The sequence below is a fragment of the Xyrauchen texanus genome, chromosome 15 (genome assembly GCF_025860055.1).
Source record: "Xyrauchen texanus isolate HMW12.3.18 chromosome 15, RBS_HiC_50CHRs, whole genome shotgun sequence".
Classification (NCBI taxonomy): domain Eukaryota; kingdom Metazoa; phylum Chordata; class Actinopteri; order Cypriniformes; family Catostomidae; genus Xyrauchen; species Xyrauchen texanus.
Genome location: NC_068290.1, coordinates 4,027,158 through 4,051,971, shown reverse-complemented (window position 1 = coordinate 4,051,971; position 24,814 = coordinate 4,027,158). Strand labels below are relative to the sequence as shown.

At 38.6% G+C, this 24,814-nt stretch overlaps 1 protein-coding gene across 4 annotated transcripts in view; it reads right to left on the bottom strand.

Annotated features, from left to right (window-relative positions):
- Positions 1-24,814, bottom strand: part of LOC127655922 (DNA-binding protein SATB1) — a 105,384-nt gene that overhangs the window by 4,220 nt on the left and 76,350 nt on the right. For all 4 annotated transcript variants that reach the window (XM_052143995.1, XM_052143992.1, XM_052143996.1 and 1 more), the window contains exons 9-12: positions 24,573-24,785; positions 21,526-21,597; positions 19,804-19,959; positions 3,465-3,671 (exon numbers count right to left, since the gene is read on the bottom strand). In XM_052143995.1, the coding sequence (XP_051999955.1) occupies positions 3,465-3,671; positions 19,804-19,959; positions 21,526-21,597; positions 24,573-24,785 (648 nt within the window). The remainder of the gene's footprint in view (positions 1-3,464; positions 3,672-19,803; positions 19,960-21,525; positions 21,598-24,572; positions 24,786-24,814) is intronic.

Genomic DNA, 24,814 nt, shown 5'->3' with positions numbered 1-24,814 from the left:
GGTTGGTCTGACGGTATATACAATGCAACGGAAGAAATAAATAGAGATTTTGCTATACTGTTTATATAAACTCATGTGAAAATACACAGAGGGATGTGTCCCAAACAAAGTCAAGAAGTATTGTCAGCGCCAAGCAACTTTGCAACTTTTTGCATTTATTGGCCTGCTTCAGTGATGTCTCTTTGTCCTCACAGCCGCCATCTTTGTACATTTACATTTATGCATTTGGCAGATGCTTTTATCCAAAGCGACTTACAGTGCACTTATTACAGGGACAATTCCCCCGGAGCAACCTGGAGTTAAGTGTCTTGCTCAAGGACACAATGGTGGCGGCTGTGGGGATCGAACCAGCAACCTTCTGATTACCAGTTATATGCTTTAGACCACTACGCCACCACCACTCCATCTTCTGACCATCAGCTGGAGGAAACTATGGCAGTGAATGGAAAAACACCCATAAAACCCTAAAAAAAAAACGCTTTTGATCCGTGCCAAGTCCCAGGAAAGGTGTATACAGGTCTGAGGTCTGCACAAATATTGGCAAATTTGACTTTCGCTGACATCTAAATATATTTGATCCAAAATTCATCTGTCGGGAGTCTGATGTGTGACCGGCGAGTCTGATGCGTGACCTCACCGTAAACATCTCTCATTCAGAAGTTACACATGCTTGTGTTGTTTTCTGCTCTGATTTAGTCACAATATTACGAAACGTCTGTGATGATCCCGTCTGTATGAATGTAAGAGCTGCTTTTAAATCATGGAGAACACACAGAAAGCAACCGAGGCATATTAGTGCATAAGACAGATAGTCACGTATACATACACTGTGCGTCATGATCTTATGATGTGTTGTTTATTGACTAGCATTAGTATAAGCACACTAACATTGTTGGTGTAGAAAGACTAACTAAACTGTGCCCAAAACAAAAAAATGACCAAAATGGCAATTGCCAGTGGGGTGGCCAATGGGGTGGTCAGGCTTCTGTCCATGGTGGCCAAGGCAACACCTGGCCAACCCCTAGCTCCGCCCCTGTATATAGCTACTTTACAATGGCTTTGAATGTGGCTCATTCATTCAGAATTTTAAGTGAGAACTATCCATTAAAATATTAGTTATTAATATAGTTTTAAGTATTTTGTTTTTAACTCATGTGACATAATGTGAAGCTGTTTTTGCACTGACGCCAGAGTTAACAGATTTGTTATGAATAATCGTATCCCTTATAGTACTTTTCCTTAGTCTGCTATTTCGTTAACTGAATTATCCAAAAGTATATCCGGGTTTCCATTAATTCCAGTAATTACTGGTTTTGACCGTTAAAATATCCAAATGTCCGACAAATTCAAACATTGCCGGACACAATGCCCGATGAAAATATTAACATGAAGCATCAGCAACCTCTTTAGTTCATGCCACATGTGTACAGCATGATGTAGGCCTGGATGATAGGACGATGTTATCGGATAGTTGATTTTGACACTCATTGACAGGGAATGATCGACAGTATCGGTCAATGACAAAACCATGGATCTGGGAAGTCGGCAGATGTATTAAATATTAGCCCAGGGCATAAAATTTGCACCCGCCACCAGCCAAATGCGACAAGGCTGAATCCAGCTCCTTATTCGCAAGCTCCTCGCTCTAAATATGTGTATTTCATGTGCAGGTAAGTGCAACAGTGGTGGGTGACCTGTAAGACGTTTTAGACATTTTGAAAATATAAATTATGTGGATTGTGTTGAACTTTCTTGAGGTAAAGATTTAAATTTTTATATCATTATTATAATTGTTAATATCTTTACAGTTGTCTTTAGTTCTTAATTTTGAGGGTATTAGTAATTTTCCACCTGTTGTCGTAGATGAATACTTGCGTGATGGCAAACGGGGCCATTGGAGACGGTAAATGTTTGAATTTCGGAAGTTGGTTATATAAGATTTTGTACACCCTGTTATTTTAATAGTAGTTTCGTTTAGTGCAAGTTTTTTGTGTTTCAATAGATTTTTAAAGCCAAATCAATAAAGCAAAAATATTCAACAACCCTCGGCAGAGTGGAATTTTTATATTTATAAGGTATTTTTATAGTGATTATTTTCTAAGGTGATTATCCAGCCTGATCTCACATAAAATTCGGCAAATGTGTGCCGATTTTTCTTTAGTTGAAATCGGTATATGTTGACTGAATTTGAAAACACTGCCTCCAGTGGCTAAAGCGGTGTTTCAGAGCATACTACACAACACAAGCGTGACATCCATTTATATCCAGGAGAGCTCGCCAGAAGTCAGTTGTAAAAATTATTGTTTTCAGCTGAACAGGGTGTAAAACAGTGAAGAGGAATGCTTATTTTCTTTAATCTACCCCCCCAACCAAAACCCAAATCAAACCCTAACCATTAGTAGAGACAAAATGCAATTTTAGGGACGAAAATGCAACCTCCTTATATGCTCATATTGTTTATATAAATGTGATTACTTCCTTGTTTGGTTGGAGATTGATTGGAGGTCTCCCATGCAACTGACGCAACATGCTACCAGTCGAGCCACGAGGGAAAGAAATTGATGTTGAGCCGTTCCAAAAATGGCATGTCGGTGAGTCGGCATACGGTTGCCAATCCTAGGGTAACGTAGTTTTCAGAAACAGCATGCCGACTTCACGTGATCATCTTAGATTATCGATCAAATATTTTTTTTCATATCGCCCAGCCCTAGCGTGATGCCATCCCAGTGATTACAGAGGTTTTAACTTTCCCGAAGCTTGCGAATTCCTAATCTGCGAGTACACTACGTTGTATCCCACACATCGATAAAGCAGCCTGCGTTACTGTGTCTCGCGTGCCCGCAGTCAGAAGCCTCTCACTTCAGAATCACATTAAAACAACCTTGCGTTGCCATCTCCTGGAAGAGAAGGACACCACGGGATTATGTGAATCTCAAGTTGTACAGAAACACTGAACACGTTTGAAAATCTGAGGAAATAGTCATAATAAAAAGAGCCAAAATAAACAGCTAAATGAGATACCGGATATTTTACAATTTGGTGACTGTTGCATAAGTCTTGCAAAATGACATTACATGGTTCATTACATGTATTGTGGCAGTTACAGATGAGGTTTTAAGGTTAATATTCTATTGAGTACATAGACCGATAGCTTCATAAAGGAAAAGTGAGATGAAAAACGCAATTGCTGAAGCAACCACGTTACTTTGTGGTGCTTTTATGACACTTTCGGCTCACTTTAACTCGCATGATCTTCAGGGCTCGTACTCCGGTCCTTTGCATCGCAAGTGCAACGCTCTATCAGTTGAGCTGCCGTACAATTTGATCATTTAACATGATGAAACCAGGTTGTATTTTTTTGTGGAAATTCAGCAAAAATAACTCTTTGTGATATATACCATCACCATGATTATAAACCGCATACAGTGATATAAGAGTTTGGTGTGTGTTTGTAAGACACTGACCTGCAGCGGGTCTGTGGGCATGTGCAGTAGGTGGGCAGGTCTGTCGGCGTGATGCTGCTGTCCTCCATTGCTCTCCTGCTCGTATATGGCATCCCGTTCTGATTGGGACAGACTGAGAAACCGGCGGATCATGGAAAGGTTCTCCCAGAGTGTGCGGTTCTCCGGGGTTGGGTCTTCCTTCCAGCGCAGGAGTTCACAGAGCCAGCCCTGCAGAATGACACAAAGACAACACATTTACAGTATACAGATAACACATGGTATATCTATGGTTTATTGTAAAGAAATATCCAGAATGTATTTTGTTTTATTTTTTTAGTATCGACTAAACCAGTTTTAACTGGATTTAAATGGGCCTGTATGATTATTAGAACCCACTTCTAAAGCCTGAGTAATGTGGGATATAAAAACAATAAAAACTACCATCAGAAATTCAATACGTGTCTTAATGCTGAATTTATTGGTCCACATACTGTACATAATAACATTAGACATATTATATAATCAATATAAAAATAGCGGATTTATATTAAACAAGTTACTTAGAAGTAGTAAATTATTTTAATAAGTTTTTAGCCATTTATTTTTATTTATTAAATTGTATCCTTTTGCAATAGTAAATAAAGTGTAGAATGACAGGGAATACAGAAGCTTCAAACTAAAATATGAATTGAAATTCCTAAATAAGTATGCAAATCAGGTAGGACTAACTGGCATATGTCATTTAAAATAATTAATATTCATGAGCCAAGAGAATAAGTGAATTAGATAATAAAGCTGAAGTGTGCGTTTTCTGCCAAAATTGTATAAAATAACAAAATTTGGGACAAAACACAAAAACGTCACTATAGTGACTATTTTCAATTCTGCCATTAGTCAAACAAACAAATCACAATTCGGTTTGGTGCTGCAAGTGGCACGGAAAAATCACACCTTACTAATAATTAAAACGTCTATGCAGAATGGGAAATTCCTAGTTTTTGGAAAGAAACAGCAAATAATAAATAAAGAGAAATAAGAGTTCTCTAGAGTATGTTCCAGCAGACCAATCCTGGCACACTTTCAAAAGTGATGCCATAATCTCCAGACCAGTGTGTGGCAGCACCTTTCATTTCCAAAGGATTACACAGCACACATACACACCAGAGCGGCACTGCATGGCAGAGATAACTCAGCATTTCTGTTGTCCCATGTTCCCTGTTCCCAAAAGCCACATAAAGCCCATGAGAGAGAGAGAGTGTGTGAGAGTGAGAGAGAGAGAGAGAGAGAGAGAGAGAGAGATGGGGCTCATCACAGCACACCTTGTTCTTCTGCCACATTTATTGTTGCTTTTTTTTTTATTTGCATGTGCAGGGATTTGACTCTTGTTCTTGCTATGATGTCTGTAGCCTAACTCAGTTCAAACACGCACACACACGCACACACACGCACACACACACACACTCACACGATCCTCAATCAAACATTTGCAAGCGCTGCAGATAAAACTAAACAAATCCCTCCAAGCCCCACAACAAGCAACTGAAAAAAATAAATAAATGCACTTTACGGTAACACCAATGAAACCAAACTAAAACCAAACCAAACAGAGGTATTAGTATTAATACCATTGCATTATAAAACACAAACAATAAAATAATTTTGGATTTTTCATGGAGAGCTTCAGAAACTGGGTCTGTAAAAGACCTGAAAAACTGTTTGTATTTGTTCAATTGCATTTCTTCCACTGTCTTGTCATACACAGAGAGCGTTAGGAGACGGTCGCCCCTGGATACGGGCTGCTCTTTCATAAATGAGTAGACTTTAAGCATTTTTATATAATAATAATAATAATTATTATTATTATTAATAATAATAATAAATATTGATTTATTAAACTTTATTTAATAGTATAAACAAATGTAATTATTATTGTTATTATTACTAATAATAGTAATGAATTAAAATGTATTTAAATCATTTTAACTTATTATTATTATAATAATTAGTATTAATATCATTATTAATACTTTATGAAACTTTATTTAATAATATTTAAATAATGTATTTAGTATTATTATTACAAATAATAATTTAATATATAAATTCATTTTAACTTATTGTTATTATTATTATTATTATTTTGCATGACAGTACTAAGAATTTGTGGGGTAGTGCTTAATGTCATAAAAATAAGGGCATAATGCAAAAAAATCGTAATGATCCTAAAAAGACCCTTTATTTTGTTTAAAGCAAAATGTAATTTCTTAATTCTATCTTTTGACTTGGTGTGACTTTTCTTGGTGTGAAGTTATGACTTGCACATGTTCTTGATGGTTTTCGTGAGAAAACCAACTTTACAGACCAACTTTACTAGATTTTCTTCCCCAATTGTCTAGACAAGGGGGTTGTGGTTGGTGGATTGGGTCAAAAGGTCCCGGACGAGAGGTCCCAGGAAGCCCACCAGAGCCCCCATTGTGTTTGTGGTATAAACAGCAGTGGGGCATTCTGATAAAAATAATTCTCTTGCACACAATGACTGAATTCATGCGTAAGATTCACCCAGCTAAGCAGGATAGCGTGTACAGGACTATACTGTGAGAGAACAGCATGGTGTTTGTGTCCCTCGCCCTGACCAACATGCCAGCAAACACCTTAATAAACTTGGGATTGAGTTCAGGAGCCCTAGACAGTTGCGGTTGTCCACATACAGTCACATGGCACCATTAAAACCTTTTTATTATCTCATTTGGTTCTTATCATTCCCTTCACTCTGCCAGGCCTCAGAGACCTCCGAGACGATAATGGTCTCAAATCGCTTGGCCTCAAATCAACCAACAGCCCCACAGAATCACTGGGCCGCATCCCAATTTGTGTACTATGCAATACAATTATGTACTACAATCTTATGAAGCGTTGGGAAAGATGTGATCAATAAAAACAATGGCAACATAAAGTAGGCCTGTCAATTTAACACGTTAATTCAGTGCGATTAATTATCTAAAAAATTACTTAATAATTAATCATGTCCTAGGATCATAATAAGGACAATTCTTGAGCAATTCAAGCTTGAAGTACCAGCTGCTTTCTGCAGGGGGCAGTAAGCGAAACTTCAGCTGTATAGACAACGAGCAGCTTATACAGAGAACAGACCATCCCTTCAGCGGACAGCACAACAAGGGGAAGCGTTCTCACAACATGGAGCGTGTTTTTCTACGTAAAATTTACAGTGACCAAAAAATTGTATGTTTATGACACGATGCAACCAGAGTGAGATGCTACAAAAGCATCTGTCTGATGCAGGTGTACATTGACGGGTCCTTAGACAAACCCTTATAATAAATGTCGGACTGATTGACAAATTAAATTCCAAAAAGGGTTGCTGTGAACTGTAGGCCAATGATTGGCTCATGTTTAATAATATGCAAATAAAAAATATATTGGATTCTAAAGCCACTTAAATCCTCTGCCACAATAATGTAATGCATTTTAATTATCTGTATATATATATATATATATATATATATATATATATATATATATATATGTAGTTATGTAAATATAACTATAATTATTTCATCAGTATATATTGAATAATAGTTATATGAGGGGCTCAAATAATGATATATGTGATTAATTGTGATTAAATTAATTAATCGGTGGCACACCATGTAATTAATTAGAATAACATTTTAATCGATTGACAGCCCTAATATAAAGCTATTGATTTAAAAGTGCCTCCGCTTCTGAGACCGTCAATCCACGCAGCTTATCACGTGGCTCACAGCATGTGGAGCCTCATTTTACTCTCTGCGATGCACGCACAACTCACCACTCGCCCCATTGAGAGCGAGAACCACTAATAACGTCCACGAGGTTACCCCATGTGACTCTACCCTCCCTAGCAACCGGGCCAATTTGGCTGCTTAGGAGACCTGGCTGTAGTCACTCAGCACAACCTAGATTTGAACTCACAACTCCAGGGGTGGCAGTCAGCGTCAATACTCGCTGAGCTACCCAGGCCCCTGTAGGCAGGGGCGAAAATTTCATCAAAATGTTGGGGGGGACAATAAACATAACAATTCTCAAGAGCAATTTTTGAAGGGGACACCAAGGGTTTTTTTGTTGTTGCCCCGTTTGCATTTGTATTATTTTATTTCTTAAACAATTATTTTAAGAATATATCATTATATTATTTACAATACACATATTTTAATGATATTTTAGGGGGGCCAACCCTCAGATGGGGGGGGTCCTGACTCCCCGGACCCCCTCCGCGATTTCCGCCTACGCCTGTAGGTCAGTCTTTTAAATATGTTATTGTTAATAATCAATTCTAGTATGGAAAAAATGTATGGCATTTTTACTTCTGGAACCAGTCTGTTGCGTTCTGTTGGAACAATAGATACGGAATGTTATTTTGAATTTGGAGCTCCCCAAGCTCAAATTCCTCAAAGTAATTAAACTACATTCAAGCTACTATTTTGAAAAATTAGCTAGATATGTTACAAGGCAAAAACAAAAAGTAGCAAACTACATTGAAGCTAGTAAATGGGGCAATTTGTTTTTAAATAAATACTTCAACTATCAGATTATACTGTATATATATATATATATATATATATATATATTCAATCGATAAAACTTTTTTAATCGAATGAATTACATGGTGTCATCGCATTTAAAAATATTTGATGAGAAAGCCCCTCATATACATATAATTCAATATATAATGATGAAATAATGATACATAGTTATATAGTTTAATACTTAGAACACATCTTGAGATCCCTTAGTTCGAATTTGTGCTCCATCAAGTGTTTGAACGCAAGAACGTAACGCATGTCTGTGCTGTGGGTTGTTTTCTTCACTGTATAAACTGCGCATTACCACACAGCTGAAATTGCACTTACTGCCCTCTGGAGTAAACAGGTGGTAATACAAGCTTGCATTTCTCAGGAATCTTCCATATCATTGCGATTATTTGCGTTAATTGTTTTAACGCGTTATTTTTAGTCAAATTATTCACACTGAATTAACGCGTTAAATTGACAGCCCTAATATATATATACACACACACACACACACACACACACAGTGCTAGGTAGATTACATCTGAAATGTAATCGGGTATTATTATTTATTACTAATATAAAAACTTAAATTGTAATTCATACGTGATCGTTTTAGATTGCATTTTTAGGTAATGTAATCTGATTCCTTTTGGATTACTTATTGCACATTTCTTATGTAAACACAATAGTTCATTTTAAATGCATTAAGTACCAATTAACACTCCTTTCATTAAACATTAGCAAACAGAAAATTAAACAGAAAATTGCAATTTGTCAGTTGCTGACTAAAAAAAAGGTGCTTTAAGGGTCATAAAAATGAATGTTACTCAAGATAGAAGACAATGATAACATGTTTGTATTTTTTATTTTAAACCAATTGTTATTATTTAAGAAATTAGGAAATTTTAATATAAAGATGAACGATTTTTACCTCTTCCTAATTATACCTGAGAAGGTATGACCTTATTAACCTGAGACAGATGTTTTTTCTGCTATCCCGAAGCATGGGCTGAAGTACATTTGCATGGTACAAAAGAACAAAGTTGCATGTGACCGACACCTTTGAAATGTTTATTTGCAACATGTGTTTTTACAAATGAGTGTCTAAAATTATGGACAAGTGGACGAGGGCTTTCTTTGAAATGCATTCATTTAGAAACTAAATTGAAAACAGTAACCAAATGCCCTGTTTGTATTTGTAGATTCATTAGCACTTTTTAAGTGTTTCCATATTGAAAGCAACATGCACACATGGTTAGATGATCCATAGAATAATTATTCAAATACTTAATATTTAGAGAATATTTACTCGTACAAATACAGTGAGCGTATAGAACTCCCAAAAGCTTCCAAAAGCTTCTTAAGATTTGATGTGGAGAACAGGGCCCTCTCGAAACGGTTGCAACAAATATGGAAGCATGCAATTCTGTAGAATGTTGTACCATTAAGATTTGTCTCCACTGGAATTAAAAGATCTTATCCAAACACGTGAATTAGAAGGGAGTGTCCACAAACACCTGGTGTAGTGTCGCTAACTTCAGTTTGTTGAATTTCAATATGACTTAACTTTCAGATGCATACGTTAAAAAAAGAAAAACCTGCTTTCTCACATCTCTCTCCACTTTTGTACAATCCAAAAATACGAAAAGTGTTTTTAAAAGGTGCTATCCCAGGAGATATGGGCAATATTAGCCACAAAAAACATGCATAATGTATATTTTAACATCCAGACACCTAATCCTAATCTCACATACTATATAGTATGGTTAGTATATGACTTAGGGTATTGTCTTATCAGTCATAACATCATTGGATGCATTTCTCAAGTTTTGGCAGAGATACAGCCCCTATAGACACAAGAGCCTACCTATGGAACAAATACACAAACTCCTGACTGGGGGCAGATGCTAAAGAATCATTCCTTCTTTTTCGTTCGTTTTGATTGTTTTTAAATAAAGATGCAAATCCATTGTTATGGCTTCAGACTTGAGCGCGTCGAAGTAAAAACAAAAGCGAGAAACAAACATCTTGATGTCAAGCAGAGGGCTGCAGCGTTCACCAGACAAAAGCATTATTGTTTCCTGCTACGCCGCCCCTGCTGAATCTGGCAGCCACTCAGCTTTGGCAGACAGTGTCATGTAGATCAATTCAGAAGATAATACAGTATGTTCAAACCTGTTTTTTGTCTGCGTGTGGGGCTTTGCAGACGAACGTATGTGTGTTGGGTTTGATGATGTACGAATGAAGGAAATGGACTCGCCGTATGCGCGTCAAAGTCCATCTGTTGGCTGAAATGTATTAATGTGTTCGCACGGCATATGTGAATCTACTGCAACAATAAGCAAAAAAGAAAAGAGGGCCAAAAATAGGCAGAGGACGGACTGTCTTTTGGATATCTTGCTATGCAAATAGACCTGCTCTCGGTATTTATTCAAATGGTCTTGGCATGGCGGAAGAGAAAACCAGGCCAGTGTCCCAGATGAACTCTAAAAAAACATCGAGGCATCCGATCCCCACAGATGTGGTCAGGCAAATAAAAATATTACAACCTCATTCCTTAAAGGAACAGTTCACCCGAAATGAAAATTCTGTCATCATTTACACAACATCATTTCTAAATGAATTTCTAAAGAATATCCGGCCTGCTGTTGTCCATATAATAAAAGTGAATGGGGACTAGGGCACCAAGATGACATAAAAAGCACCATAAAAGTCCATTTGTTTTATCTGCATATTGCAAGTCCTCTGAAGTCATTCTAATTCTTTTCACTTTTGAGGGAACATTTCCCTTAAATGCGCTCTGGTTGCCATGATGGTGAAAGGGAATTTATTTTTGGCCTATATTGGATAAAAAATTTATTTTCAAAAGATTCTCAGTATGTATGTAATGCTTTAGCACGTATGTGTTCTGTCTTGGCTTGTTTGATTGCAACATATCAATGTATAGAGATGTTGTTCTACAAAATGTTCCCCTCAGGGATCAATAATAGCTGTCTTTATGTCTATACATATATCTAGAAACTCTCTCTTCAGAGACAAGAAACTGTGCGGGACATACTAAAGAGCATGACATTAATACGTGTCCTGTGAATTTTCAATTACCAAAAAGTATTTGGACACTTACGCCTCACTTAAAACGTATGAATGTTATTGGATTAGATCATCAAATATATCTATAAAAGTGGAAAACATTTTCTATAAAGATGCAAAAGCACACTCTTCAAGCAAAACATGATGATAAATAGACAGACAGACAAGTGCCTTAGACAGACAGATAGACAGACAGACAGATAGACAGACAGACAGATGGATAGCTAGACAGACAGACAGACAGACAAGTTCTTAGACGAATAGACAGACAGACAGACAGACAGACAGACAAGGTCTTAGAGAGATAGACAGACAGACAGACAGACAGACAGACACACAGACAGACTATAACTATACATAAAACTATTTTGAGTGTGTAAATGAAGAGATTTCTAAGAATAAGGCGAATATTTAAAAATTCTTGTTTTCCACCATCTTAAAAGTTTTAAATATTTCTCGAATAGGACCGTAGCTAGATCAACATTTTTAAGAAATGCAAAAAGCAAAAATCAATATCAGGAAGCAGTAAAGTGTTAAGTAGGATGATCCTTAAATAATTCAAACAAAGATAATCGTGCCTGTGAGAAGCTCTCGACACAAGCACAACCTATGAGAAATGCGAGTTCATCAATTATAAGCGTGTGATTGAGATTTAATTCAAAGCTGGAGTTTAATTGCTAATATCAGAGTGTAATTAAGCAGATAAATCATGCCTGATCTTATTGAATTATAGATTTAAACTGCATAAAAACCTGCACATTGTACATGTCAGCTTCAACATCATCCTTTAGTAGCACACAAGTTTGCTTTAAAACGGCAAAAATATATCAGGCTGTTAACTTTTATGACAGATGCTTTCATGCCGTAAAGTAGTGTTGGACGAACTTTGACGCTGGTCGAATATAACGCATGGGTCATCGAGTGCACTTAACAACCAAAAATCAGCTCATCAAAAAAACAGACAATGCAAGAATAATGCATGTACCTGAAATCATTGGATTATTCTCTGTTTTAATATCAAAACGTTAACAGCCATTCACACAACACTTGGCACATTGGGTCAGCCGGTAAGAGCATCGATAATGGTCGGTTAGCTGATGGTAGATGCTGCAACACAGGGTCATAGATTCCGGGGGAATGGGGAGAGTTAACACCCTAATAAACAAAACAAGCAAGTACATTGATTCACTCCGATTTAAAGTGAAAGGTAATTTTACCTTTTTTTTAAAATTTACGTCACAACTTAGGAAAGCAATTAGTGAAATGTTTGGGTGGACAAAAACTTCTCACTGACTGCCATTCAAATGTACCTGTGAAGTTTGACAAAATACATTTTATGTAGAAATGTACGTATCTCTCCCACACCTGGCTCACCACTTGCGGGATATGCATTGCACGTATTGAATAAGTGTGCACTGCTCCACACAATCAGTTTCAGTGATAGGATGTGCAGCCGAGTCGAGCGTGTATCTCCTGGAAACGTATATAAGCCAATTTTAGCCACAGGAATTGGGGAAAAATATTAGTGTAGTTTCAGGAAGTGAATAAAACAGATATTGCATAAAAAAATGTATGCGTTAATCTGTCAATTATTAATCACAGATAGTAATGCGTTAAATTTATCTGCCCTAATTTTTGGTCAAAATTAGTATCACACCTCAGGATCGTTGCTAGGGGAGGATCCAGGTTTTGGACTGTGCGCATTCTCGTAGTGCCATCAGCCAATCAGCTTTGTCGTGACATTATTTTCATGTGGCTCCAGAGTAATTAGTCACATGACATTTACAGCTCAGGTGATTGGCAAACATTTTTTTCCAGAAGTGCCCTTGAGCAAAGATGCCAGCATGCAGGTTGCATACTTCCATACTTCCGCAAGCGATGAGAAAAGTAGGAGAAAAAAAGGGACAGCAATGTAAGAGATGTTGCTGTCCGTCTCTGTCCGCTGTGAGCGAGAGCCGACCACCACAGCCATTGGCTGCAGTTAAATTGAAATATTTCGCTGCGTGTGTCAGAAGCATGCAGAATGGTAATTATGACAGATCTGATTAAGCAGGCGAGTCAGAGGCTGGGCGAGGTGGCTCCGGGCTGCAGGTGCGACCTTGTGCATTCCTGCGTGTGTAAATAAAATTAATTACAAGCATGGGGGCGCGCGGCGCGTGACATCGCTACGTGCGGGGAGTCCCGAGGGGGGAACCCTAATGGAATATTTTCCCGGAGTCTAATAATACAGTTGGTATTGACTTGAGGTAATTAGAGGGATCATTAAAGCAGCTTTTCCCGGCGTATTTGGCTGCCTGATCAGATTAGCGAAAATGGGCCTCAGAAAAAGCCCTGTGTGGTCTGACAGAGGAGAGCACGAGAGAACGACCCACCTATAACAGTACCTTACACAGAGATGAGAGAGAGAGAGAGAGAGAGAGAGAAATCCTGGTCACAACCTAGGCTGGTTTATGCTGGTTTGGTGCCAAACTATCCGGTGGAATATTTATTCATGCTCATGTTGTTCCAAACGTATGATATCCTTTCTTCCTTGGAACACAAGAGGAGATTTTAGACAGCATATCAGTCTCAGTCACCATTCACTTTCATTACATCTTCTTTCCATACAATGAAAGTGAATGGTGCCTGAGACTGACATGCTGTCTAAAATCTCCTCTTGTGTTCCATGAAAGAAAAATGTATACGACAGCAAAATCCTGCTTTAATGACCAACTTAGACCAGCATGATTTTCCATGCTGGTTCATGCATGTTAGTGCTGGTCGGCCAGCACTGGAAAAACTCACACTCAAACATGTATAACTTTCTACCATGGCATATGTTAGGCTGTATGCTGGTCTCAGTCACCATTCTACACTTTCATTGCATTTTCTTTCATACAATGACAGTGAATGGTGACCGAGGCTATCTCAAGAAAGTCATATGGTTTAGGAACAGCATGAGGGTGAGTAAATGATGACATAATTCAAATGTTTGGGGGCCAAACTATCCCTTTAAGAGGCCTAGTGGTAACCAGCAATGCTAGTCTTCTCAAAAGGGCAGGCCTAGGACGTACAGGAAACAGACCAGCAATTAAAACCAGCAATGACAAAGAAAAAGCTCAGTTTGTAAGAGAGCACTGCCTTTTGTGCGATAAATCATACGCAAAATTAATTTCCCAGACATCTGGGTCTCCGGTTCAGGAATATTGTGTCTTTAATAATAGAGGGGAAGTGCAGCTGTTTCCCAGGCAACCTAATAACCAGGCAGCCAGATAAATAAATAAATCAATTAATAAACAGTCATGGCCCTATTTCCTCTCTCAGAGGCACGTTGCTCCCATCTGCCACGCACGCGCCCCTGGGAGGTGGATGAATTCATAACCATAAACAAACAACTCTCGAAAATGAAGCACAATAAAGAAAAATAGATATTCTCTGTAAAATTATAGGGGCCACAAGAACAGGGAGGGCGGATAGTATGCTCCCTATAAAAACATAATTTAATTTGCATCCAGCTTTGAGCTTCTCGTTTCTTAATGAAAGTAAATGCAGATGCATGGCAGACGATACGTCTAGACCTGGAAATAGAGGCCAGATAAATGCGATTTAGGTGCGGCGGGGGAACGCAAGACTACACCTGCTCCTCAAACGCGCTGATGCTGTAAACCTCACCCACAGGACGACCTCTACTAATCAAAGGTATTTAAAGACCCCTAGAAATCTTTTGATGAGCACAGTTGGGGTGGAACATACAGTAAATGAGGAAGGGGTTATCTTTTTTTTGTTGTTGTTAAATAGCCAATAGGCTTTCATTTATATCACAGCGATGAACTATGATTTGCTTCTAAATAAAACAGATACACCGCTGAGTGCAAGATGATGTCATCATTATTTTTGCTTCATTTTCCAGGAAGAGACAGTAAATCTAAAAGTGTATGTCTGCTAAATGCATGTACACCAGGATGTAGACAACATAGTTTCATGATAACTCGTAATAATTCACAATAATTTGAGAAAACAAAATTGTAAGGTATCGTACGACTTAACTTGCACAAAAAGGTATGACCTTTATTACCATGGAGACCAATCAATCAATCAGTAAACACAATTTTAAATAGATACAAAATGGCCTCACAGCTAACTGACATGGACAAAAAGCCGCAATAAAAAAATAATATATATTTTTTGAAAATGTTGAAAACATTTTTTGATACATTTTACGTTATGAAGTACCACTTCTGTTAATATGCAGAAAACCAGATAATAATTAAAAAATATATATATATAAAAAATAAATATATCTCAAAATCAGCATAACAATATTTTAAAAAAAAACAAATAATAATGATAAATAATTAATAATTATTAATATATTTATTTACTAATTAATAAAAATTAGTAACTAAAAAAGAATACAAAATTGTCAAACTATTGGCAAATGCACAATATATCGGTCTATCACTAACTGAAATGTTTTGTTTTTTCATGTAATATACAGTACACTTTATCTTACTCATTTTATAAATATATCTCTCTTTCTTCCCAACCCACTGTTACCCCCTAGAGAGTAGCGAGCCAGGCTCTTAGTGACAGATGGCACACCCTCCGCACCCCCCCACACACACACATGCGCATACACACACACACACACACACACCGGCCTATCGCCTGCCCCCCCTGTACTGCAGCAGATCACTGACATTCTGTCTCATTAGAGCCCTGCTAATTACCACAGCCTCTTCCAGGAGTGAGAAAGAGAGGCAGACTCAGAGAAAGAGAGACAGAGAGAGAGAGAGAGAGAGAGAGAGAGAGAGAGAGAGAGGGTCAGTCCCAGGGAATGGCTCGGGGTTTTACGGTGCTTGTCATTTGACAGCAGGAGCCCTGATTATTTTCACCATCAGAAGGTGTCAACACAACTCCCATAACCCCTTTCCTCTCTCTCTCTCTCTCTCTCTCTCTCTCTCCAGTTGAGCTTAATGAATGCCAGTACAGTGCTGTCATGTCTTTATTAAGGGTGTTCGCTAAGGCAGTACAGTTAGAATTGATCATGGTTGAGTGTTACGGATCTGAAGAAACCCCTAAAGCTATTAAAGGGATAGATCACCCAAAAATAAAAATTATGTCATTATTTACTCACCCTCATGTTGTTCCTGTGGTTTGGAACAACATGACGGTAAAATAATTTGGATTTTTGTGTTAATCTCTTTAAAGTCAAAGTTCCCTATTTACATTCTTAATACAATTTAAACAAGAAGGTGGGCTCTTTTGACTTAAACAAGCCAGTAAACAACCACCAAGCAACCACCCACAAAGCCCTTGCAAACATATAGCAATGACCCTAACATTGTGGTGGTGCATTCAATTGCTCAAGTCTCAGGCCACATCCACACTAATACATTTTCGTTTGAAACCACATTCATTTGACTACATTTACGGTTCTCGTCCACTATAGCAAGGCCATTTTCCTCCACCGAAAAACTGAGCGTTTCGAATCACTCCCCATTACTGCAAACTTAGGAACCTGAAAACTGAGTTTTAAAATGAAAACTGATTAGTATGGATGTGGCCTCAAACAATCATCCAGCAGGCACCACGACAGCTTGTGTTCACCCCTGAAATGTTGCGATTTTGGGAACGCCACACCGAACAGCCATATGAGCACAAGAGCGAACAGTTTATATGTTTCTTTCTCAGTTTACAAGCTGCAAAAACTGGAGCTTTTCAGCGGTGCAGGAGGGGAAATGCTACATTTAATTGAAATGCTACTCCGAATATGAAAGTGCCACCAAACAGATAAAGCCTGGCACTCACGTCCTGTATGGACGTGTGCCCAGAGAGGGGGACGACATGGCTCCGATCCAGTACCCATCCCCCAATAAACAGCACAAACACACACACAAACACACACACACATTGATTTACTCAGCAGCCATACGTGCAGACACGAGTAAGCAGGTACACACACATACACACACAAACGTTCTCTTTAACCTCTTCGAGTCGGTTTTTAAAACCTTGGAGGCGATCGGAGCACCTCCTCCTCTGCGCCTCCCATCTCCTTGCCTTTTCCCATTTCCAAGCTGATTGTATAGCTCCATGATCATGGATGCCAAATCCACGGCAGAGCCAGATCTCTGCCATGCTGCAGCAAACAGCGCTGCAATCTCACTTCACCATGGCCGATGATTGCTGCGCTGATAGCAAAATCCACTGCGCAAATTAATGCGACACGCCATATGAACGATAGCCGTATGGGAAAGCGCCTCTCAGGACACACAGTTCAGGAAACCTGAGGGAATTTACGCAGCAGAAAAATTAGCTTAAGACAGCTTGCTGGTCTAAGAGATCTTCCAGGCTGGTCAGCCCGGTCTGGACTGCTGGTTTTGGAGAGGATTTGGGTACTTGTCAGCTGGTCAAGCTGGAAGACCCAGCTAGCCAGGATGCCAGCTAAACCAGCTAAAACCAGCTAAGACCAGCAAACTCAAGTTTACTTAGTTTGGCTTCAGGCCAAAGTATACTTCGTGCAAAATTTCATCATCAGCATAGTCCGTGTGGACAGTCTGCATGCTGCCCAGTTTTTCTAGACAAGCTTTAGAGCGCATTTAGACTGTTATCTAGAATATTGAGTTTATATAGAATGTAAACAGCAAGATAAATTAGCATTGACAACTCACCGACTGTAATTGCAATGGTGTCCTGAGTGGTCTCTCCACTAAGAGCAGCACAATGTCCCAGCACACCGTCTATGATAGTTCACCAAACCATGGAAAGTAATTTTTTGCTTTGAAAGCACTGCTTTGACCGTTGAGCATTTTAACGGATTTGTACTGTAACCTTTACCATTGTGTGCTGGATACACAAACTGGGATGTTCTGCGAATCTCCACCTATGACATTGAACCCGCCCCAATCCCCAGTTGGCATTGTTTAGCCCAAGGGCAATCAGCGGGCCAAAGGACATTGGTCCAGAGAAAGCCCAGAGGAGGCATGATGAAGCCCCAGAAGTGAGAATGCAACTAGCCCTGGCACGCCCTCATTTGGCCCGATAGTGGAAACGTGGCTAATGTAACTTCGATTTTTGCTTTTTTCAAAGGAGGGAGGAGCTTAACTTGTATTGAACCTGGAGCACGCTTTTAAGCTGCGTGCAGACGGTGCTATTTTTACGATCCTTTACGATTGTTACTTGCAAGACTGTACAATCCTTGGGCGATATTGAGTAAAAGCTATGATACACTGCGACATTCTACGCTGTAAAACTATACGCAGACTTTGGTCACAATTGTCCTAATTGACAGCACTGACTGGGTGTTTTATATCATCTTGCCATTGTAGAAGCAGTGCACGACTGCGATGCAAAATTTCAGACACTGCCAGAGATTCATCGCAAAGGCAATTAATCGGTCGCCGGTGAATATGTCATACTAGGCGTTCAAAGAATTCCAATTTCGCCCTACAACAAGATAAATCATTTAGAATCCCCAAAATGTGTCTCAGATGGCCTTAAGTGTTTCCTCGGTAATTACAACATTCATGTGTGGTCATTTCGTAAATACGATCATTCCGACATAACTTGAAGACGGCAACATAAGTCGTCACCACCGGCATCCGCACTAGACCAGACATTCAGCTCGCGGCCCTCATGGACCCTTGCTAAAGGGGGCTGAAAAAGGGAAGGAGGTGGGTACCAGCTGCCCGGGGAGCGCACATTACGAGATGGAGCGGGAGATAAGTGCTCTCCCAGGCCCCTTTTTCAGCTGCGTAATTAGCACAGTTCTTATCGGCTGTTCAATTCACATTCACACCAGCCATGAAAGGAGCACACAAGTTCAGGCAGGGCTATAGAGAAAGAGAGGGGGCTCTTGTCTCTCAAACGATCATTTTAGAAGAGAATCTTTCTTGCATAAATGCCCTGGTTTGTATGTTCACCTCCACCCTTCTCGGCTTTGAACAGTCGTTGACAAAAACAGTGGTTTGTGCATCAAACTGTAATTTGGTAAAACAAAACTATCTGGCACCGTAATCAGCGCAATCAGCAAAAAACGGCTGATATTTCCAGATAATTTAGGGCTTTTATTCGCTTTTTTCTCCCCATCAGATGTAATTCTGAAAATCTTTAAGTGAGCACGCAGATATGCGAAACCTTTAATAATGGGGCTTGCCTTGTGTTTCTTTAATTAGGCCTAGTTTTAATAGGCTGAAGCAGACGGTAATGTCTCTCACGGAGGCCTGTATTCAGCAGACACTTGTTCACCGTGTGAGATAACAGTGTGGTCTTTGCCGAGCTAAATTATATAAACACATTTGTTTTATGTTGCAACACTGTCTGCTGTTCACAAACCCACAATAAAGCAGAATAAGTCATTATAGTGCTGCCCGACGCTGAGTCAAAGGATTAACAAAGCTCTCCTTTTCCACTTATATCTTTCTATCTGAGAATTCCTGCTCATTTAGACTATTTAGACTAAACACAAAAATGGTTGACAAAGACAAACGACCAGCGAAAGTCGTATTTTGCACATTTAAGTCTGCGTTTGTGTGAAAGGTTTGCATGAAATGTCCATTTGTGCGAGTTCCTGTCTAGTAGGGTTGCATCATTGTTGAATATTTTCCTTAATACTGCAATTGCGATGACCTTCCATTAATAAAATGACCACTGAATAGCTTTTTTTGTGTACATCAAGGTCAACGTGTATTCATGTCGAGGGCGGTGCAATTGTATACCTGGCTCTTTGAGGCAGCGACCTTGGCAAACATGGCCTGGGACACTTTGGCCCTCTTCATCTCCTGCTGGATTTCATCGTAGATTGACGAGTTGATGTTTAACACACAATTCTCAGACTTCCCGTTCCACTCAGAAGACAGAGGGCTGGGCTTCACCTGAGTGGATTAGAGAAGACAACAAAAGATTTAAGCACACAGATGATTAAAAGGAATAGTTCACACCAAAAGGAAAATTGTGTCATCATAAATGTAAGTTAGAAATGTCTTTCATTGCCCTGCCAATGCAACTAATTCTTGCTCTCTGAATAGTGTGTGTCTCAAGACGAGATCAGTCAGTTGTTGATCAAAAACAACTAAAATAAAACATTTCATTTTAATTACACATGCAGCAAAGAAACTGAGACTCTCGCTGAACTGCTGCTGTTCTTAAAGGTATAGTCCAGGTTCAATACAAGTTTAGCTTAGTTGACACCATTTTTGGCATGATGTTGATTACCCAAAACATTTATTTTGACTTGCCTCTCTTTTTCTTTAAAAAAGCACAAATTTGGGATACAGTCCGGCAATTACAATGGACGTAAATGGGGCCAATCTGTAAACATTAAAATACTCACTGTTTCAAACTCAATAACCACAAGACATTAACAATATGCATGTTAACATTACTTTAGTGTGATCAAATCCATTACTGAATATTATCCTTACCTTTCTGTGTAAAGCCAATATAGCCAATTTTACAACTTTGTTGCCATGACGATTTATTGTCAACAAACCCTAAAACAATTGTAAAAATGGAGATTTAAACAAATTTAAAGCTTAAATAATACATGAGTACATTTAGCAGAAGAATTAGTTTAAGTGCTTTTGTAACCAGCCCTGCTCGCCCTGCTCCGTGCGGGAATCGAACCGGCGTCTCTAGCGTGAGAGGCAGGTGCGCTAACAAGGAGGCTAAAGGCTTCCAGCCTCTAGTGAGGTTTACACACTGCACAGCTATCTACCAGCTGGCTCCCGTTACACTTTATTCAAATTGTAAGATTCAGATTTCTGCCTGAAAACAATCCAAAAATTGGGCCCATTCACTTCCAAAGTAATTGTCTCACCGTAACTTCGATTTTTGCTTTTTTTATAATTTTTTTGTTTAAAGAAAAGGAGGGACGAGTTGATATGATTTTTGTGGTAATCAACATTATGATACAAATGCTGCTGATTGAGCTTAAGATGCGTTGAACCCGGAAAATTCCTTTAAAGACACAGTATCATTTTAGAGCTTGTTCGACATATGAATATAAATACTTGTAAATAGAGCAAATTATGCATGTAAACAATAAACATGTAACTATATAAAGTATATATGAGACATCATACATGGAATTTGTAAATTTTTAAAAGCACGTATTATTAACAGTATTATCTGAGTGATTCAAATCTATGTATAGAGTGATAGATGACTTTATATTGGTTTATGCACAATTTAAATCAACAGTCAAATGCATAAATTTAAATCTAGATATAAATTATCATATTTAGAGCACCTGTCATACAGGTAGTAGCTCAAAGTTTTTACATATACATTGTATGTAGTTTATAGGTCATTTGTTTTAAACATATATTTTTCCTAATATATGTATGCAAATTTCTGATCAAGGATATCGCACAAAATAATGGACAAAACAATGAGCAACTATTCCATAAATGGTACACCATGCCATGATATACACTCACGGGAGAGATGCCCACAGGAATTCGTGGATTCCAGTCCTCTGGTCTCACATTGTTACACTCTTCTCTTCTGGGCTGTGAACAAATCATAATAACTTCATCAAATATTCAGAATACTCTTATAACATAATCAGATTTATGTTGCAACAAAACAGATCCCAAAGCAATCACAACCGGTTTCTGCAGCTAAACAAATTGGCAAAGACGATTATAACTTTTATTTTTTATTAAGGGTCTGCAAACTGCCACTACAGAACCTGTGAAGATGCTGTCAACAAGAGCAGTAAGCATGAGCGTCTTCGTTGAGTTATTTTGTGACCATATCTAATTATAAAGGGATGAGCGTGTGCAAACTTGCACGCACTGTCTGAGGATCCATTAACGTATGTGGGAAACATACCTTCACTTCTGTTTTTATGGGCGTCATAAAACCCTTGCAGCACTACAAGATGAGCCACCCTGCTGATTTACAGCAGAAGATCCTTCGAACATCTTACTCATATCTGTCAGCACCAAGCTGGCATGCATCAAAATACCTTGCTCTACCTGGTTTATTGCTCATTTTTACCCCAACAAGACTGATGGACAAAATACGAGTCATTATCTGAGCTGACTAGTAGTATGTTCGACACCTTCGACAGATGAAACATTAGTTCATCTGAACATGCGTACAAGTAGCGTGCTGCTTATGTAGCCAGTATTTTAACACATTATTGGCACACTCCTGATTCAAAGGCTGTTCAAAAATGATATGTAGAATGAGTATAAAAAGCATGAATTTAATATGAATTTAAAGCGCATTGACAAGCAAACTTTAAAGGCGCTATATATAAAATAAAGTACATTTATTATTATTATTATTATTATTATTATTAATATGCTATCTTCTAGGCCATGTCCACACTAATCCATTTAATTTAAAAAAAAAAAAAAAAAAAACATTTGTTTTCAGTTTCCTAATGTCATCTTTGTACTAGAAAGTCTAGAAAGTTACCGTGTGGATGAAATCAGTAAAAGTAACAAAGTCAATGCGTTCGCAGATGAAAATGTATTAGTGTAGACGTGGCCTAAGATACTTAGAAAAGTAAAAAATTGACAAAAATAGTTCAATCCAGTTAAAAATGACATAATTTAACTCTATATTTGTTCGTGTTGTGTATTTAGCTTAGCCGAATGCTAACGGCAAACTATATTGAAATAATAGAGTTTGCTTATTGAAAGACTACATTTATTTTGCTACGTTTATGCCTCTCATCCACACTGTAACAGCATTTTCCTCCACTGAAAATTGAGACTTTCAAATTGACACTCTTGTGAACGGTAAACATTGGAAAACAATGACATTAGAAAACTGAAAACTGAGTTTTGAAATGAAAATGGATTGTGGCCTTAGAATGAAGTATCAGTAAAAATAGTTAAATCTAATTTAAAATGGATTATTCTACCCAATATCTGGGTGTACTGTGTACTTTTATGTTAGCTTAGCAACATGCTAATGCCAAACTCTACTGAAATCAATTGAAAGTCAAGCGCTATTTGTGCGATGCATGTTGCTACTTGTAAGTCGCAAGTTGCTGCCATTTCAGTTAGAATGCTACCTTAGTAGGCAGCTGCCTATAAAGGCAGTATACAGCAAGGCAGCTTAGTATGTTTTGGATCAGAGCCATTATATATGTGTCTGGCTGTGCATTGCTACACCGTTTCATTTAAAATTTCACCAATTTGTACAAGTATCATCTGATAATGGAGATTTTTGCAGAGAGCTGTGCAGGACTGACGAATTAGATGCAATTGCTGAATAATCAGGTTACAGAAGCATCTGATGATATGATCTGAGCAGGAAAGGAGCATCTGGTTGGTACACACACACACACACACAAACACACACTAATACATGACACACACACACACACAAACACATGTACACTTGAGTGAACACTGATGACATTCTGGTCTTTACACACTCTCACTGTGAGTGTGTATGTGAGGGAGGATTTATCCTGTATGAAAGACCTTCCTCACTCCATCACACACAGGAAGGCTTTGTGTTCCAGTAAGACACATTCAAGTGCATCTGAAGCAGGCCACAGTGGAAACCTTTCTGCATACCTTTCCGGCCCTGATTGGAGATTTCAGAGCTTTAGATGTGTGCTGTGTGTAAAATAAACGCTTATTGAGCTCTATCTCCCATTAACCATTTTCGCCAAAGTACGTTTTTACGATGCCAACATTTCAGTAAGATTTCATGATTTGAATACCACAGTAAAAACTCTTAAATGGTATTGGACGCACACCAAAAAGTTCAATATTAGTGTAAATATTATGATGTATGTAAGGGATGATCTACAGTCAGCTAGCTGGTCATTATCGCAAATTAAAGGACCCTGATAATAATCTGAGGGGTATTGAATCACCCTGAAGGGGTTTATTTTGCAATAATGACTGCCTTATTACACAGCTACTTACTGAATAAAAAATTAAATGGACATGAAATGTTGATTTGAGATGAGCGTATGTTTTTTTGGTGAGAAGAAAGAGACCGCAGAGTCTCCAGAAACAGCTGAATTCCACCTCCAGTTTGCGTCCGAGCTCTGTTGGTGTTTCCTGCTTGTTACTAGATAACTTTCTCAATAAACAAATGGACAAGAAACATTGATTTTAGTTATTTTATAAGCTTACTTGTAAAGATCGCAGAGAATATACGACTCTCAATGCCCTGTGAAATATCACTTTATTTCCAGATGTGCGGTCCATTATTAAAAAATATCTGACCACTTTCCTTTTTGGATGACATCACGAATCACTCTTACTTTTCAACCGCTTCCATCCAACTACCTCACTCCATTATGGTATATAGCATCAACAATTTCAAGATCCAATCAATTCCCGATGGACAAATGCAATTCCAGGCATCCATTTCGTACTCAGTCAATAGGAAATATGTCCGATTACTGAATAAAAATGGGTCTGAAAAACTGGTTAGGACCCAAAGTCTGACATTTTGCTTTACAAATCAAAATCTATGTCTCATGTCATTTCAAGCGCGTTACCTGGACAGGGCGACTGGGAGGGGTGCTAATGAGGGGTGCAGGTCCCATCGCAGAGGCTGCGGTCAAGCTACGCTCCCTCTCGTCTTGGTAGATGCGATCTCGCTCCACCTCTGGAAGCTGCAGGAAGTTCTGCATCGCTCGCAGGTTGACGAGGAGAGACTGAGACGCTGTCTTGGGGTCCTCTTCTTTTCTGAGAATCTCGGAGAGAAGACCCTGGGAGAAACAGACAAAAAGAGAGACAT